This window comes from Chrysemys picta, chromosome 24, assembly GCF_011386835.1.
Source record: "Chrysemys picta bellii isolate R12L10 chromosome 24, ASM1138683v2, whole genome shotgun sequence".
NCBI classification, from domain to species: Eukaryota; Metazoa; Chordata; order Testudines; family Emydidae; genus Chrysemys; species Chrysemys picta.
The window spans coordinates 14,170,054-14,186,706 of NC_088814.1; the positions used below are offsets into that span (position 1 = coordinate 14,170,054).

A 16,653-nucleotide genomic window follows, 5' to 3' on the forward strand; every position below is an offset into this window, starting at 1 on the left:
CCTCAGACCAAGGCCCTTTGATCCACCAGGCGCAGACCTCTGCCCCTTGAGCTGCAGCGTAACCGAGAGCAGTAGCTGTTTCCCTGCCCGTGGCCCAGGCACCAGAGGGGGTGAGCTAGTGCCTCTGGGCAGTCAATATCGCCTAGACGAAAGAAAGTTTAGCCCAAACAGGGACATTAGCTGGTTCAATGGGACATGAGGGTGACAGGGATGTTGTCGTGGGGCAATCAGGTTGGTTAGGCATGACTTGCCCTTGGTGAATCCATGTTGACTGTTCCCGATCACCTTCCTCTCCTCCAAGTGCTTCAAAATGGATTCCTTGAGGACCTGCTCTATCATTTTGCCAGGGACTTAGTGAGGCGGACCGGTCTGTAGTTCCCCAGGTTCTCTTTCTTCCCTTTTTGAAAGATGGGCATTATATTTGCCTTCTTTCCAATTGTCCGGGACCTCCCCCAATCATAGAATCTCAGGGTTGGAAGGGACCTCAGGAGGTATCTAGTCTAATCCCCTGGTCAAAGCAGGACCAACACCAACTAAATCATCCCAGCCAGGGCTTTGTCAAGCCTGACCTTAAAAACCTCTAAGGAAGGAGATTCCACCACCTCCCTAGGGAACCCATTCCAGTGCTTCACCACCCTCCTAGTGAAAAAGTTTTTCCTAATATCCAACCTAAACCTCCCCCACTGCACAGTGCCCTGAGCTGAGCGAAGGAGACCCTGTGCCCCCCCGCCCCCGCTGCCACTGACCTACCCCTGCCGACCCCTCCCAGAGAGTAATGGGGCCATGTGCTTTCATCTGAGCTTATCCAACCCTGTGACATACGGGGGTCAATGTTGCTCCTGCCTCTGTCCCCGCACCTGCTGCTGTTGCAAACAGGCCCCGTTGTGGGGGGCAGGTGAGGGAGGGGAAAGGGAACAGGCCATGTCGGGGAGGGGAGCAACGTGTGGGCACTACATTGAATCAGCGCAGGCTGTGACTTCACTTTCTGCCCTATGCCCCGAGCTGCCGAGGGGCCAGATGACGCCCAGCGCCTCTGTGAATACTGGCTGAATGCCGGTAACGGTCCCCCTCACACTGATCAGGAGAGTCCTTTTATCCCCCGTTTGTGACAATCGAGAACAAACCCCTGCTGGCTGACGGGGCACATGCAGCGGAGCCGGGCGGCGTTGGCGAGGAGCGGTACCGCAGCGCCGGCCCTTGGAGACGTTCTCTGCTTAGGACAGTGCACGGTGTGAGCTCTCACCGCGCAGCCTCCACGCTGGAGTAGTTACTCTCAGGAATCGCAGTCCTGATGGAATTACATGGCACAGCCCTGGAGGGGGAACTGCCAAAGAAACCCACCGCAGGAGCATTCAACTCAGAAAGGGGAACTGCACAGACGTGAGGGGGCTCGTTAAATGGAAATTAAAAGCAACACGCCAGGGTGAAATGCCAGCAAAGCGCACGGAGACCGTTTAAAAACACCATGCTAGAGGCTCCCACTACATGTATCCCGCAAATAAAAAACAAACCAGTGCGAGGATAAAAAAAATGCCCCCAGGGCTAAACAGCCGAGTAAAAGAGGCACTTTGGAAGTCAAATCCTAGTGAGGAAAATACAAAGACGCACAAACTCTGGCAAGTCAAATGCAAAGTATAATAAGGCCAAAAAAGAACGTGAAGAGCAACTAGCTAAGGCACAACCAGTAACAGCAAAGTACTGGTTAAGTACATGGGATGCAGGAAGTCTGCCAAACAGTCAGCAAAGCCACTAGGCGATCGAGGTGCTAAAGGAGCACTCCAGGAAGACCAGGCCATTGCGGAGAAACTTCTGTCTTCAGTGCAGAGGATGCGGAGGAAATCCATATGCGCCAGCCCTGCTTTTTAGGTGACAGATGCTAGAATCAAAGAATTATGGACCCATCGGGTTAGAAGGGACTGCAAGGTTCAGGGAGGGCGTTTGGGTGCAGGAGGGGGTTTGGGGTGCGGGCTATGGGATGGAGTTTGGGTGCAGGCTCTGGACTAGGACAGGCGGTTGTGGTTGGGGTGCAGAAGGGGGTGCAGGCTCTGGGCTGGGACAGGGGGTTGGGCTGCAGGAGGGGGTACGGGAGGGGGTTTGGGGGCACGGGAGGGGGTTTGGGGGCTGGGTGCAGGCTCTGGGCTGGGACAGAGGGTTGGGGTGCAGGAAGGAGTACGGGAGGAGGTTTGGGGGCTGGGTGTGACAGGGGTTGAGTGCTGGGTGCAGGCTCTGGGCTGGGCCTGGGGTGCAGGAGGGAGTTTGGGGGCTGGGTGCAGGCTCTGGGCTGGGACAGAGGGTTGGGGTGCAGGAGGGGGCATGGGAGGGGGTTTGGGTGCTGGGTGCAGGCTCTGGGCTGGGACAGGGCGTTGGGGTGAGGGAGGGGGTGCAGGGTGTGGGGCTGGGCCAGGGATGAGGAGTTTGGGGTGCAGGAGGCAGGCTGCCCTGGGGCTGGGGTGGGGGGCCAGAGGGGAAGATCCCCCCAGGGACAAGACACTCACCCAAGCGCCGCAGCAGCTCCCCAGATGTCCTAGCTCTTCTCTTTCCCTTACATCCTTCACTTCTCTGGCCATTGGTTTGCTGCATCTCTGAGTCCTCTCTCTATATGCCCTGGCCCAGCAGCTAGTTACCCAGGCTACCCTCCCATTGCCATCCCTGGGGGTATCCTGGGCTGTCAGGGCTGCAGGTTTTGGCCCATGGTCAGTGCAGGCGCTACGGCTGCTGCACACCTACGTGGTGACTCCTGCAGCCCATCGCCAAACTGCGGGGCCATATTCTGCAGGGTGGCCTCCCTGGCTGAGATTCTGGGAGCAGAGACACCCTGGATTCAAGAAGGAAAATGACCCCACCAGAACACACTGGAAATGGCTCCCAGAGACGTCCCAGTGACACCCGACTGTGCAGCCCGGGGTTCTCTGGCAGAAATTCTCCTGCTTCTTCATTGTCACCACGGGCAAGAGTCTGGCAGTGGGAATGGAGAGCGGGTGTCTGCAGGCAGAGCCTTCCATGGCTTTCTGAATGGGAGCCTGACAGAGCTTGTGCCCGTGGTGAAGGGCCCAGATTCAATCCCCACCCGTGCCCATGGGGTCTCTGTGGCCATGGGTTCCCTTACCCATCACTGCAGGCTGTGCAGGAGGTGGAGGAGAACCTGGCCATGGAGGAGGCAGCCTCTCTGGGTCTGAGCAGCACCGGAGCTGGGGGAGCCGGACGGGAGCTTCTGGTACGGGAGGTTTCACATGCGGTCCATGGAGCTGGAGAGGACAGAGCTGGGCCCAGAGTCCTGGGGCAGCTCCTCAGTTAGTTCCTGTAAGACCCAAAGGAGAAGGTCAGATTCAGGCCCCACTGACCCCTGGGCACTTCCCAGAGAGGCTGCCCAGACACAGCCAGAAGGATCCTCTGGCAACACAGCTGGGCCCTGTCCTCCAGATTCCCTCCTTCCCTTCCAACTTGGCCCTTGCCCAGCCTCTCGCAGCTGCCCCTTACCTTTCCACCCCCAGCCTCAGCTTACCCTCCAGTCCCACGATTCCCTACCTGCCCCCAGCGCTGACGCCCAGAATTTCCTCTTGGCGGTGCCCAGACCTCAGCCCCAGGAATCCCTGCTCTCTGCTGTTCTCTCCAGTGCCCTGCCAAGGGGAGCCCCCTCCTTGTCCGAGGTCTCCTGCCCTCCCGCCAGGTCCCCACAGCCGTCTCTCACTCACCTCTCACTCTCACCACTGTCTTCTCCCCCAGAGCCGCTTTGGAGCAGGGTCATTCTAGGCTGTCCGGCCACCCTTCTGTGCGGTGAAGCACATCGGAGCAGGGGGTGGAGGGAGGCGATGCTTCATAGAGTTTCATAGAGCTTAAGGCCAGAAGGCACCATTGGATCATCTCATCTGACCTCCTGAATGTTCCAGGCCATTAAATTTCACCCACCTACAGTCTGAGTCTCTCACTGTAGGTCATTTTCTCCAGCTCTCAGGTCATTTGTGTGACTCTTTTCTGCACCCTCTCCAATTTAACACCATCCTTTAAAAAACGGACACGAGAAATGCCTGTCACTATTCCATTATCTCTCTTACCAATGCTATAGAGAGAGGTAAGATCCCCCCCTGCTCCTGCTCATTACTGCCCTATTTACACATCTGGGCAAGGGGGACCTGGCCATGGAGGTGGAAGAGGACTTGGCCTTGCCCTCCTCCTCCTCCTCCTCATCCAAGTCATCCTCTTCCGCTTTCTTGTCTATGACCACGTGCTCCATTCCTATGGCCAGGTCCTCCCCCTCCTCTTCTTCTTCCCCCTGCATCAGCACATCCTCCTCCTCCTCCATTCCTGGGTCCTCCTAGTCTATAGCCAGGTCCTCTACCTCCTCTTCTGCCTCTTCTTCTTCCCCCTGCATGGCCACATCCTCCTCCTCCTCCTCTGTGGCCAGGTCCTCTTCCTCCTGCTCCTTCTCCGTGGCCAAGTCCTAATCCTCTTCCACTTCCTTTTCCTCCATAGCCAGTACCTCCTCTTCCTTCTCTTCTTTCTCCTGCATGGCCACTTCCTCGTCGTCCTCCATTACTGGGTCCTCTTCCTTCTCCTCCTCCTGGTCCAGATCCTCCTTGTCCTCCTCTGTGGCCTGGGCCTTCTCCTCTTCCTCCACAGGCAGGTGCTCCTCTTCCTGCTCCATGGCCAGATCCTTCTCTTCTTCCTTTTGCTCCATGATCAGATGTTCCTCCACCAGGGCCACGTCCTTCTCTTCCTCTACCTTCTTCTTCCTCCTCCTTCTCTGTGGTCAAGTCCTCCTCCTCGTCTATGGAGAGCTCCTCCTCCTCCTCTTCTGCTGACAAATTCTCCACCTCCTCTGCAGACAGGTTCTCCTCCTCCTCTTCCTCCTCTTCTGCAGACATGTTCTCCTCCTCCTCTTCTTCTTCCTCTTCTGCAGACAGGTTCTCCTCCTCCTCTTCCTCCTCTTCTGCAGACAGGTTCTCCTCCTCCTCTTCCTCCTCTTCTGCAGACATGTTCTCCTCCTCCTCTTCTTTCTCTTCTGCAGACAGGTTCTCCTCCTCCTCCTCTTCTTCCTCTTCTGCAGACAGGTTCTCCTCCTCCTCCTCCACTGTGTCCAGGTCTTCCTCCTCCTCTGTGGTCATGTCCTCCCCCTCTTTTATGGCTAGGTCCTCCACCTCCTCCTCTTTTTCTGTGGTCAGGACTTCCTCTTCCTGCTTCTCCTCCTCCTCTGTCTCTAGGTCTTCCTCCTCTTCCTCTCCTTCTGTGGCCCGATCTTCATCCTCCTCTGCCTTTTCCTCAGGGGCAAGGTCCTTCTTCTCTGACTGGTCCGTGGGGATCTCTGCGTCAGAGAGACAAGGGCAGAGGGTGACTCTTGCTGGGGAGGAGGGAAGAGGAAGGACAGGGGTGTGAAGGGATAGGGAGAGAAGATTTAATGTTTCCCCCTCCCATGTAAGCACCCAAAGGCAGAGAAATCCCCACACTGCCCCTCCCACAGACCTCTCAGTCCCAGGGCCCCATGGCAGAGAGATCCCCACACTGCCCCTCCCACAGACCTCTCAGCCCCAGGGCCCCATGGCAGAGAGATCCCCACACTACCCCTCCCAGAGACCCTCAGCCCTATGGCTCCATGACAGATGGGGCCCTTCACTGTCCCATCCTTCCTGGGAGTTGCCCCAAAGCATCAGGGACCCACTTCCCAGCAGCTCCCCCCATGCCCCACTGCAGGGGGTGGCTCTGTGACTCCCGCTGATGTCATTGGGCTCACGTGGCTCAGGCCAGACCCCTGGGCTGGGATCCCCCCAATGACTCTGACAGAGTTACTGGGTGTTAATGGCCCCTTGCTCCTCTCCATGCCCAGGGAGTCTCCTCACCTGCAGTGGAGGAGCACTCGGCCTCCGTGTTGCAGGGAGCCTCCAGGGAGCGGCTGCTCTCCCCTCCGGCACCAGTTGAGCTGCTGGGGCAGCGATCCCCCAGCTCCTGCCCTGGGGATGCCTCCTGCTGGCCCACGCGGCTGGGCTGAGGGCTGGCCTTCCAGCAGAAGCAAACCCAGAGCTGCCTTGCCTGGTTCCTCTCGTGGGCTGTGTCCTGCCTGCCCAGACTGAACTTGGGCCACCTCCATCTCGGCCTGGATGTTGTCTCTCTCCGCTCGGCACCAGCCCTGGGAGCTGGTTTCCTCCTGGTGAGCAAGGCCGAGCAGGTCCATCTCCTGGGGTGGCCAGGAGCTGCTTCCCATGCCATGGGGATGGAGGGGCGGCTCTCTGTCTGGGGATGCTGGCAGCTGCCCCCCTCTGGCTCCAGGGCCACCTGCGGAGCCTTTATCCTGAAAATCCTCCTCAGTACGTCCATCCTGCAACTGAGCAGGGAGCAGCCGTGAGTCTGGGGCAACGCAGCTTCTCGCCACTGGGCCTGTCTGCCCCCCAGCTGGGGCGACTCCCTCTCCTACCCACACTCCCCGGGGGCACCTGGACTGGGCTCTGCACACACTGGCAGGGCTCTCCCTGCAGGCTGCTCCCGAAGCTTCCCCGATGTTGGGACCCCCAGGGAATCTCATCCCTTAGAGCAATGGGGTCAGTGACAGAGACCTGTAGTCAGTCTGGACAAGCATCGTCCTCCTGTAGCCCCAGGCCACACCCCCTCCCCGGCCTGAGAAGGCAGGGAACCCAAGTGTCCAGGCTTCACTCCTGAGCCAATGGCAACAGCAGACAGGTGCCCCCGTTCCTCAACCCCAGCTCAGCAGCTACCAGATCGAGGACACCCTGACATCAGCCCCCCACTCCTACCCCCGCTCTGCGCAGCAGACAGTGGGCAGGCAGCTTGGTGGGGGCGGTGGCCAGGAGGTGGGAGCAGCAGTGGAGCAGTGTGATGGGGGGAGGGGCACCTGTATTATTATTATTTGCACTGTAAAAAAACCAATAGTGCAATCTAGAAATTGAAGCATGAAGGGGCATACAAATGTTTAGCATAACTGGCACATAAATTCCTTGCAACGCCCGCTACACTAGTGCCATGCAAATGCCTGTTCTTACTGTCAGGTGATATTGTCAATAAGAAGTGGGCAGCATTATCTCCTGGAAATGTAAACAAACTTGTTGGTCCTGAACAAGAAGTAGGACTGAGTGGACTCGTGGGCTCTAAAGTTTTACATTGGTTTGTTTACGAGTGCAGTTATCTTAAAAAAAATGTCTACATTTGTAAGTTGCGCTTTCACTATAAAGAGATTGCACTGAGGTACTTGTATGTGGTGAATCGAAAAATACTATTTCTTTTATCTTTTTTACGGTGTAAATATTTGTAATCAAAAATAATAATATATGTTGAGCACTGTACACTTTGTATTCTGTTTCAGAGGGGTAGCCGTGTTAGTCTGTATCCGCAAAAACAACAAGGAGTCCTTGTGGCACCTTAGAGACTAACACATTTATTTGGGTTTTAGCCCACGGAAGCTTATTCCAAATAAATGTGTTAGTCTCTAAGGTGCCACAAGGACTCCTCGTTGTTTTTGTAGTCTCTGTTGTAACTGAAATCAATATATTTTAAACTATAAAAAAATCCACAAAAATATGGATAATACATTGAAATTACAATTGACAACCCTAGTTATTGGCTTTGGATGGAGCCCAACAGGAAATCAGTAGTTCTTTCCCAAACACTCACTCACTGTCCTTCTGAGCTCAGAGGGTTTAACATTCATTGTCTGATCCAGACTCACTACTGCTCAAACTGAGTTTGAGAAGTGTCTATCCCTTCACTGGACAGACAGGGAAACTGAGGTATAGAGACGGGAAGTGACCTGCCCAGGGCCCCACAGCAGGGCAGTGGCAGAGCCAGAAAGAGAAGCCAAAGCCCTGCAATCCCTGCCCTGAGGCCTGGCTCAAGGCTTTGCCCTGTTGCCTGCTGCTCAGTGGAGTTTCTTCCCTCAGGGGAATGGAACCTGGGTCCTTAGAATCATAGAATATTAGGGTTGGAAGGGACCTAAATCATCCCAGCCAGGGCTTTGTCAAGCCAGGCCTTAAAAACCTCTACGGAAGGAGATTCCACCACCTCCCTAGGGAACCCATTCCAGTGCTTCACCACCCTCCTAGTGAAATAGTGTTTCCTAATATCCAACTGAGACCTCCCCCACTGCAACTTGAGACCATTGCTTCTTGCTCTGTCATCTACCACCACTGAGAACAGCCGAGCTCCATCCTCTTTGGAACCCCCCTTCAGGTAGTTGAAGGCTGCTATCAAATCCCCCCTCACTTTTCTCCTCTGCAGACTAAATAAGCCCAGTTCCTTCAGCCTCTCCTCATAAATCATGTGCTCTGGCCCCCTGATCATTTTCATTGCCCTCCACTGGGCTCTCTCCAATGTGCCCACATCCTTTCTGTAGTTGGGGGGGGGGGGTCCAAAACTGGATGCAATACTCCAGATGTGGCCTCACCAACGTCGAAGAGAGGGGAATGATCACGTCCCTCGAGCTGCTGGCAATGCTCCTACTAATGCAGCCCAATATGCCGTTAGCCTTCTTGGCAACAAGAGCACACTGCTGACGCATATCCAGCTTCTCATCCACTGTAATCCCCAGGTCCTTTTCTGCAGAACTGCTGCTTAGCCAGTCGGTCCCCAGCCTGTAGCGGTGCTGGGATTCTTCCCTCCGAAGCGCAGGACTCTCTTGGCACCTGCAGACTCCACCCCAAGGGGCCCCTCCTAGCGCCTGAGTCACAAGGGCTGCTGTGCCCTGGGGAAGTGTTTAGTGCCCAATAACAGACGAGGATCATCGTCCAGGCACAAGGGGTACAAATCTATCACAATCCCCCCAGGAACAACACAACAAGTGAGGGAGCTTATTGGGCAGAGGGAAGAAAGGCCTGGGGCTAAGGAAAGAACAGGAGCAACTAGACTAATAACCCATCAACAATAACAGCATTTACAAGGGGCCCGACCCCCCCACAACCAGCTCCCTCCCAGCCCCTGTGCAGCAGAATGGGAGTTGAGTATCAGTTCTCTAGGGGCTGATGCCGCCCTGTACTCCTTGGCCGGCTTGAAATTCACAAGGAAAACAAGCACACGTGGGGATCCTTACCAGGTCTTCAGTCTCAGTGGGCACCTCCAGGCTGTGCTGCGTCTCCCTCTGCTCCACTCCAGCAACAGCCAACAACCGAATGTAAACCGAGCCCTTTGTCTCCGAGCGCTGGCTTCTGATTGGCTCTGGTGGTCGCTTCCCCGCGTGTTCCGTCTCCGCCCGGCATTCCGGGCATTCTGGGAAGCGGGATCCTGAGCTCCGCAGCCATTGCAGTGGTGGATTAACGCACAGGGGGCCCATGCCCAGGGGCCTCGGGCAACTTGGGGGGCCCATGCCCAGGGGCCTCGGGCAACTTGGGGGGCCCATGCCCAGGGGCCTCGGGCAACTTGGGGGGCCCTGGGAAAATCTCATGATGCACGGGCCAGATGATTTCCCTGCTGATTTTCCCCACAGAAATGTTTGTAATCAAAATCACTATATATATGGGGTTTCTACTGGAAGTTAACTTGACTGCGTTCGATTATACAAAATGGGAATGTAATCAGGGTACAGTATTATAAAAAATAATTAGAGCAGTGCAAGGGATATTAGGCAAAAAAGAATTTGCGTGTGTAAATATTTGTGTGTAATTATGTAAGGTTTTAAGGACCTAAACCACACTCATGGTTTGTAAAATCCTGTTTGTAGGTTTGAGATAAATTAGGTTTGTTTTGTTCTGTTTTGAAATAAAAAAATAATGGCACCAAAACTCCATTTCAATCTCACATCCAAAGTTCCCTGCTGCAGCTCTGCAGGCTGGAGCCTGCACCTCCCGTGACAGGCAGGGGCTGGTGCAGAGCGTGGCAGGGCAGGGAGACAACATCTCCCATAACGGCTGGCCCCTTTCACAGCAAGGGCGGCACCTCCCCACGGTAGCACGGACCCAACCTACTCCTCCTGCTTTCTCCTGACAACAGCACCACCCTTCCCGGCACCAACTCATGGCAACTTCTGCTTCCGGACTCGCACCGGAAATGGGAAGTCTGGGCCGGGCCTTGCAGTGGCTGACAGGACATGGAGGCCGGAGAGACAACCACTCCCATGGTGCCATGGTCCTCACAGTGGCTGATGGGAGATGGAGGCAGGAGACACCACATCTCCCATGGTGTCATGGGGCCCGGCGTGGCTGAGGGGAGATAGAGCCCTGCTGAGACGCTACATCAATATCTTCATCAACGATGTAGATCATGGCATAGAGAGTGCACTTATAAAGCTCGCGGACGACACGAAGCTGGGAGGGGTTGCAAGTGCTTTGGAGGATAAGATTAAACTTCAAAATGATCTGGACAAACTGGAGAAATGGTCTGAAGTAAACAGGATGGAATTCAATAAGGACAAATGCAAAGTGCTCCACTTAGGAAGGAGCAATCAATCAGTTGCACACATACAGAATGGGAATTGACTGCCTAGGAAGGAGTACTGCGGAAAGGGATCTCGGGGGGTCATAGTGGATCACAAGCTAAATATGAGTTAACAGTGTAACGCTGTTGCAAAAAAAGCGAACATCAGTCTGGGATGTATTAGCAGGAGTATTGTAAGCAAGACACGAGAAGTAATTCTTCCGCTCTACTCCGCGCTGATTACGTGTCAACTGGAGCACTGTATCCAGTTCTGGGCTCCACATTGCAGGAAAGAAGTGGACAAATTGGCGAAAGTCCAGAGAAGAGCAACAAAAATGATTAAAGGTCTAGAAAACATGAGTTTTGAGGGAAGATTGAAAAAACTGGGTTTGTTTAGTCTGGAGAAGAGAAGACTGAGAGGCGACATAACAACAGTTTTCAAGTACCTAAAAGGTTGTTACAAGGAGGAGGGAGAAGAATTGTTTTTCTTAACTTTTGAGGATAGGACAAGAAGCAAGGGGCTTAAACTGCAGCAAGGGAGGTTGGGGTTGGACATTAGGAAAAACTTCCTAACTGTCAGGATGGTTAAGCTCTGGAATAAATTGCCTAAGGAGATTGTGGAATCTCCATCCTTGGGGAGGTTGAAGAGTGGGTTGGACAAACACCTGTCAGGGCTGGTCTAGATAATACTTCGTCCTGCCTTGAGTGCAGGGGACTGGACTAGAGACCTCCGAGGTCCCTTCCAGTTCTACGATTCTATCTCTCAGCATGCATTGCTTCACTCTTCTCTCCCCTCCCACCCCGCTTCTTGCAGGGGCAGCCTCAACCCCGTGACTGAGTTTGTGGCCCCAGGTTTCCCCTCCCCTCCTCGGAGCAGGCCCCCCAGGCTCCATAGGGTTTGCAGGTGGGGAGCCCCCCCAAGGTTGGAGTCGGGCTCAGGGTCCAGGGGAGGTTTGGCAGGTGAAGGGACCTGGGGGTGTTGGAGAACAGCAGCGAAGGGGAAGTTGGACACTTGCAGAATGGAAGACAGGGAGACAAGGCAAGTGAGGTGATACCTGTTACTGGACCAGCTTTGGAGCCACACAGGGTCTTCTTCACATCGGGGAAAGGTGCTCAGCGCGTCTGTCATAACTATAAAGGGAAGGGTAACAGCTGTCCTGTCTACAGTACTATAAAATCCCTCCTGGCCAGAGACTCCAAAATCCTTTTCCCTGTAAAGGGTTAAGAAGCTCAGGTAACCTGGCTGGCATCTGACCCAAAGAACCAATAAGGGGACAAGATACTTCCAAATCTTGGTGAGGGGAAGGCTTTTGTTTGTGCTCTTTGTTTGGGTTGTTGTTCGCTCTTGGGACTGAGAGGGACCAGATATCAATCCAGGTTCTCCACATCTTTCTAAACAAGTCTCTCCTATTTCAAATTTGTAAGTAAATAGCCAGGCAAGGCGTGTTAGTTTTCCTTTGTTTTCTCAACTTGTAAATGTACCTTTTACTAGATTGTTTATCTTTGTTTGCTGTACTTTGAACCTGAGGCTAGAGGGAGGTCCTCTGAGCTCTTTAAGTTTGATTACCCTGTAAAGTATTTTTCCATACTAATTTTACAGAAATAATTTTTACCTTTTACTTTAATTAAAAGCCTTCTTTTTAAGAACCTGATTGATTTTTCCTTGTTTTTAAATCCAAGGGGGTTGGATCTGTATTCACCAGAAGTTGGTGAAAGGAAGGGCGGGGGGGTTAATTTCTCCTTGTTTTAAGATCCCAGGGGGGTTTAATCTGTATTCACCAGAAGTTGGTGAAAGGAAGGGGGGGGGGATGGTTAATTTCTTCTTGTTTTAAGATCTCAGGGGGGTTGAATCTGTATTCACCAGGGGTTGGTGAAAGGAAGGAGAGGGGATGGTTAATTTCTCCTTGTTTTAAGATCTCAGGGGGGTTGAAACTGTATTCACCAGGAGTTGGTGGGAGAAGGAGGGGGAATGGTTCATTTCTCCCTGCTTTAAGATCCAAGGGGTTTGGATCTGTATTCACCAGGGAATTGGTGAAGAGTTTCTCAAGGCTTCCCAGGGAAGGGAATCCATTTGGGAATGGTGGCAGCGGACCAGATCTAAGCTGGTAGTTAAGCTTAGAAGTCTTCATGCAGGCCCCCACATTTGTACCCTAAAGTTCAAAGTGGGGAAGCAGCCTTAACAGCATCACACGTACATACAAGGTGGAGCGCTCAGCCCCGAGTCCCAGCTATTCCCTACCTCCTGGAACAGAGGGGGCCTGTCCCCACTGGCCTATAAACAGCCCCACTGTGTAACCCAGAGGTGGCTGCATCTTAGCACCAAGACACCAGCGGTCACTGCTCTAGTGGAGATGGTACACACAGGCCACTGCCCCACGTGGCTACCAGAGGTCACAGACTGGGCACTGGTTGGGGGGGATACACGCAGGGCACTGCTGCACCTGGCCACCAGGGGTCACTGCTGCAATGGTGGTGGTAGTAGGGGAATGAAACAGGCCACTGCCTGAAGTGGCCACTACCACAATGGTGTCTGTGTGGGGGGGAGGGAGATACCAAGAGGGCACTGCCACACGAGGAGGTCACTGCTCCAATCACTAGAGATACACATCGGGTAGTGCCCCAACTGGCCAACAGGGGGCACTGTGTCAGACAGAGAGAGAGAGGGAGAGGGGTGTGTGTGTGGAGAGAAGAGGAAATCAAAGGCCACTGCCTCACGTAGCCCCCGGGGTCACTACCCAAATAGGGGACACACACACACACACAGGGCACTGCCCCAGCTGGCCAGCAGGGGTCACTGCCCCAGTTGGGGGATACACATCCCACGGGGATGCAGGGATCAGTGCCTGCCATACCTGTCACAGAGGGTGAGGGGGGGCTACACACAGGGCACTGCCCCACGTGGCCAACAGGGCACATCCCTAGTGGGGAGTGACGCACACCAGGAGCAGGGCTCACGGCCACAATGGAGTTGGAAGATACGCAGGCACTGCCTGACACCCAGGCTCCTGCCCCCTTGGGGAAAGTGAAGAACATACCTAGGGCACCGACTCCTCTGGCTACCAGTGGCCACTGCCCCAGTGCAAGGGCTGGGGTGTGTAAATACACACAGGGGATGGCCCCGCCTGGGCAACACGCTTCACTGAGATGAGTGTGGGATACGCAGAGGGCACTGCCCCAACGGCTGATATACATACAGGGCCCTGCCTAACCCAGCCACCAACCGTCAAAGGCGCAATGGTAGTGGTGCGGTCACATAGGCAACTGCCATCAGTGGCCAGCAGGGGTCGCTGCAGCAACAATAGGGGGAATACATGCCAGGCATTGCCGCACCTGGCCACCAGGGGTCACTGCTCCAACAAGAAGGCACTGACAGGGCACTCCCGTGCCTGGCCAGCAGGGATCACTATCACAGTGTTGGGGGGGAGATACACATATGGCACTATCCCATCTGGGCAGCAGGGGGCACTGCACCCTGACACCTACCCACACATACCCCCGGTGAGCAGGTGGGTGCCTGGATGTTATTCTGCACTTTCAGAAATGAGGCAAAGGCTAATTTTACTAAAATTTCTGCTGAAGAAAGCTCTAAGTTACAACCCTACCTTGCCGAGCACCTGCCCAAAGCCAGAGCAGTGTCCCTGCTGCCAGCAGAGACCCCAGAACACACAGACCCAAAGGGGAAGAAGCTTTTAGGCCAAGCAGTGACAGACTCTGGGGAGGGGCTATGGGGAAGCAGAGAAAGAGCAACTAACCACAGTGGGGAACGGACTCCGCTAGGACATCAAACCAACTCCAGCCAGGCTGGATACCAGCAATTCGGGGCTGGAGCAGCTCCAGCCAGGCTGGGCAGGGGCAGGTGACCTCGGTCTCTGTGCTGAGCAGGCTGCTTTGGCTGCGAGGAGGGACAAGGAACCCCCGGCCAGGGTCTTGCTGCCCAAGGGGGGGGTGAGATCTGTGGCAATCTCTGGAGTAGCTGGTTCAGCAGCCGTGAGCCCCACGCTTGTCCCTGCCCGAGCTCTCCAGGAGCACATTACGCCCAGGTGTACACACTGGATGTAAGCACCAGTGTAATGCTACAGAGCCACTCTCTGTTGAGTGCTGCCTGCGAGAGACAGGGGCGGAGTCAGACGGGGCAGCAGATGACAGGGCCAGCCCCCACTGTATGCCACACCCGCCCATCCATCTGCCTGCCTCACACACTCATTGATCTCCACATCATCCCACTGTCCCTCCGATTGTCCATGCACTGCCCAGCACAAGGAGGTGTGGACAGGGCCCGATTAACCTTTTGTAGGGCCGGCGCCAAACAGATTTGTGGGCTCCCATGGGGGAATGGGGCATGGCACGAGGGGGGTTGATCCCCAGAGTGAGGGGCTGGCCAGGGGCAAGGCGCAGGGGGAGAGGGGAGGTACAGCCACGGTCCACGCAACCCCGCCAGAGGCCACTGGCCCACCCAGCCCTGCGCTGCCAGCGTGCTCTGCCATACTACCCCCCGCCCATTACCCCCACCCCCTTATGCCTGGCAACTCCCATGCCCAGTGCCCCTCTGGCCCGCAGAGCCCTATAACCAGCACCCCCCACTGCCTAGTGCCCCTCTCACAGGCCCCCCACAACTGCCCAGCACTCCACATACCTGAGGGAATTCAGCACCAAAACATTCAAAATTCTGTGCACTATTTTAAAATTCTGCAAATTTTATTTGTCAATAAATAAACGTGGAAGCTGCAGCCTGGCAGGGGGAGCCCAGGCCACTGGCTGCATGCAGGTGGGAGATCACCCTGCAGCCTCCCCACTCCCTTCCCAGGACAGGGACTCGACAGTGAGGCTGCACCGGACCCTGACACAGTGTAAGGGATGGGCCTGCCCCAGAAACACCTTTGGGCACTGCCCCTCTGCGCCAGGTGCACCAGGTGTGGGAGGCAGGCTCAGCCCAGCAGGATGCAAGTGTGGAGGGGCTCAGTGTGGGGGGATCCAGGTGGGGCTAACAGAGTTCTGGGTGGAGCAGTCAGGGTGCAGGTGGCTCAGTGGGGGATCTGGATGCACAGGGGCTCGTTGGGGTTTGATAGAGCAGTGGGACTCTGTAGAGGGGTCCAGGTGAAGGTGCTTGGGGTTCAGCAGGGGTGTCTAGGTGTGGGGAGCTCAGCGGGAGGGCGGGTGCAGGGGAGGTGGGGCTCATTGGGGTGGGGGTCCAAGTGCAGCTGGCTGGGGCTCTGTGGGGTGGGTGTCCGGGGGCTTGTCGGGGTGGTACAGATGCAGGGGAAGTGGGGCTAGTCAGAGGGAGGGTTCGATGGGGCTGCTTACCGGACGAGCCTCAGCTGCTGCCAAGGGGATGCTGCATGCCGGACTCCCGGTTTTCCCCTTTCCCCGCCTCCCCCATTCCCTTCTCTTTCCCATCCCATGCCCCTTCCCCATTGCCCATCTCCTCCACATCCCACCCCTTCCTTCCCTACTGCTTGTTTCCCCCACCCCACCGCACCCCAGCACATGCACTCCCTGCTGTACATAGAACAGGATGGCCCCTCCCAGCACACAGACGGGGAGCACCACCGGCACTAGGACCCAAAAGGCTGCAGCCACCTGCAAAGTCAGCAGAACTGAACAGCCCCCTCTTTCCACCGGGCAGTTCTGTGGGGACTCCCCAGACCTAGGGTTACCATAGCTAATAAATAAAAAAAGAGGACCCTCCATGGGGTCCTGGCCCCGCCCATTTCCCACCCCAGCCCCCCCCCAGCCCGGGAGGGGAAGCACCCAGCTGTGAAGCCGGTAGCGCTTGGGCTTCGGGCAGCCCCCTTGCCTCCGGACCCTGCGCCCCCAGCCGGGCACTTCCCCTCCCGGGCTCTGGCGGCGCAGGGTCCGGAGGTATGGGGGTTGCCCAAAGCCCGTAGCGCTCGGCTCTTAAACAGAGCCGAAGAGTCGGGGAGGAGCAGAGCCGTCACGGCCGGAGGCTCTGCTTCTCCCCTGACTCTTCGGCTCTGTTTAAGAGCCGAGCTGCCCGAGCGCTACCGGCTTCGGGCAGCCCCCTTGCCTCCGGACCCTGCGCCCCCAGCTGGGCACTTCCCCTCCCGGGCTCCGGCGGCGCAGGGTCCGGAGGTATGGGGGCTGCCCAAAGCCCGTAGCGCTCGGCTCCGAAGAGTCGGGGAGGAGCAGAGCCGCCGCGGCTGGAGGCTCTGCTCCTCCCCGACTCTTCGGCTCTGTTTAAGAGCCGAGCTGCCCCAGCGCTACCGGCTTCGGGTAGCCCCCATGCCTCCGGACCCTGTGCCGCCAGAGCCCGGGAGAGGAAGTGCCTGGCTGGGGGCGCAGGGTCCGGAG

At 56.0% G+C, this 16,653-nt stretch overlaps 1 protein-coding gene and 1 long non-coding RNA gene across 5 annotated transcripts in view; both read right to left on the minus strand.

Moving 5' to 3' along the window:
- The window catches only part of LOC135977348 (uncharacterized), a 215,647-nt gene that overhangs the window by 89,247 nt on the left and 109,747 nt on the right, over positions 1-16,653 (minus strand). The window lies entirely within an intron of this gene.
- LOC135977344 (golgin subfamily A member 6-like protein 2) lies at positions 1,622-11,144 on the minus strand. Of its 4 annotated transcripts, none has more exons than XM_065577769.1 (4): positions 5,832-11,144; positions 3,693-5,335; positions 3,107-3,298; positions 1,622-1,876 (listed from the first exon to the last, which is right to left on the minus strand). In XM_065577769.1, exons 1-2 carry the CDS (start codon positions 6,304-6,306, stop codon positions 4,191-4,193), a joined length of 1,620 nt encoding a protein of 539 aa, XP_065433841.1. In that variant the 5' UTR covers positions 6,307-11,144; the 3' UTR covers positions 1,622-1,876; positions 3,107-3,298; positions 3,693-4,190. The 4 variants fall into 4 exon arrangements, with proteins under 4 accessions (XP_065433841.1, XP_065433838.1, XP_065433843.1 ...); XM_065577766.1 differs by having other exon boundaries at positions 2,496-3,298; XM_065577771.1 differs by lacking the exon at positions 1,622-1,876 and having other exon boundaries at positions 1,909-3,298; positions 3,693-3,999; positions 4,337-5,335.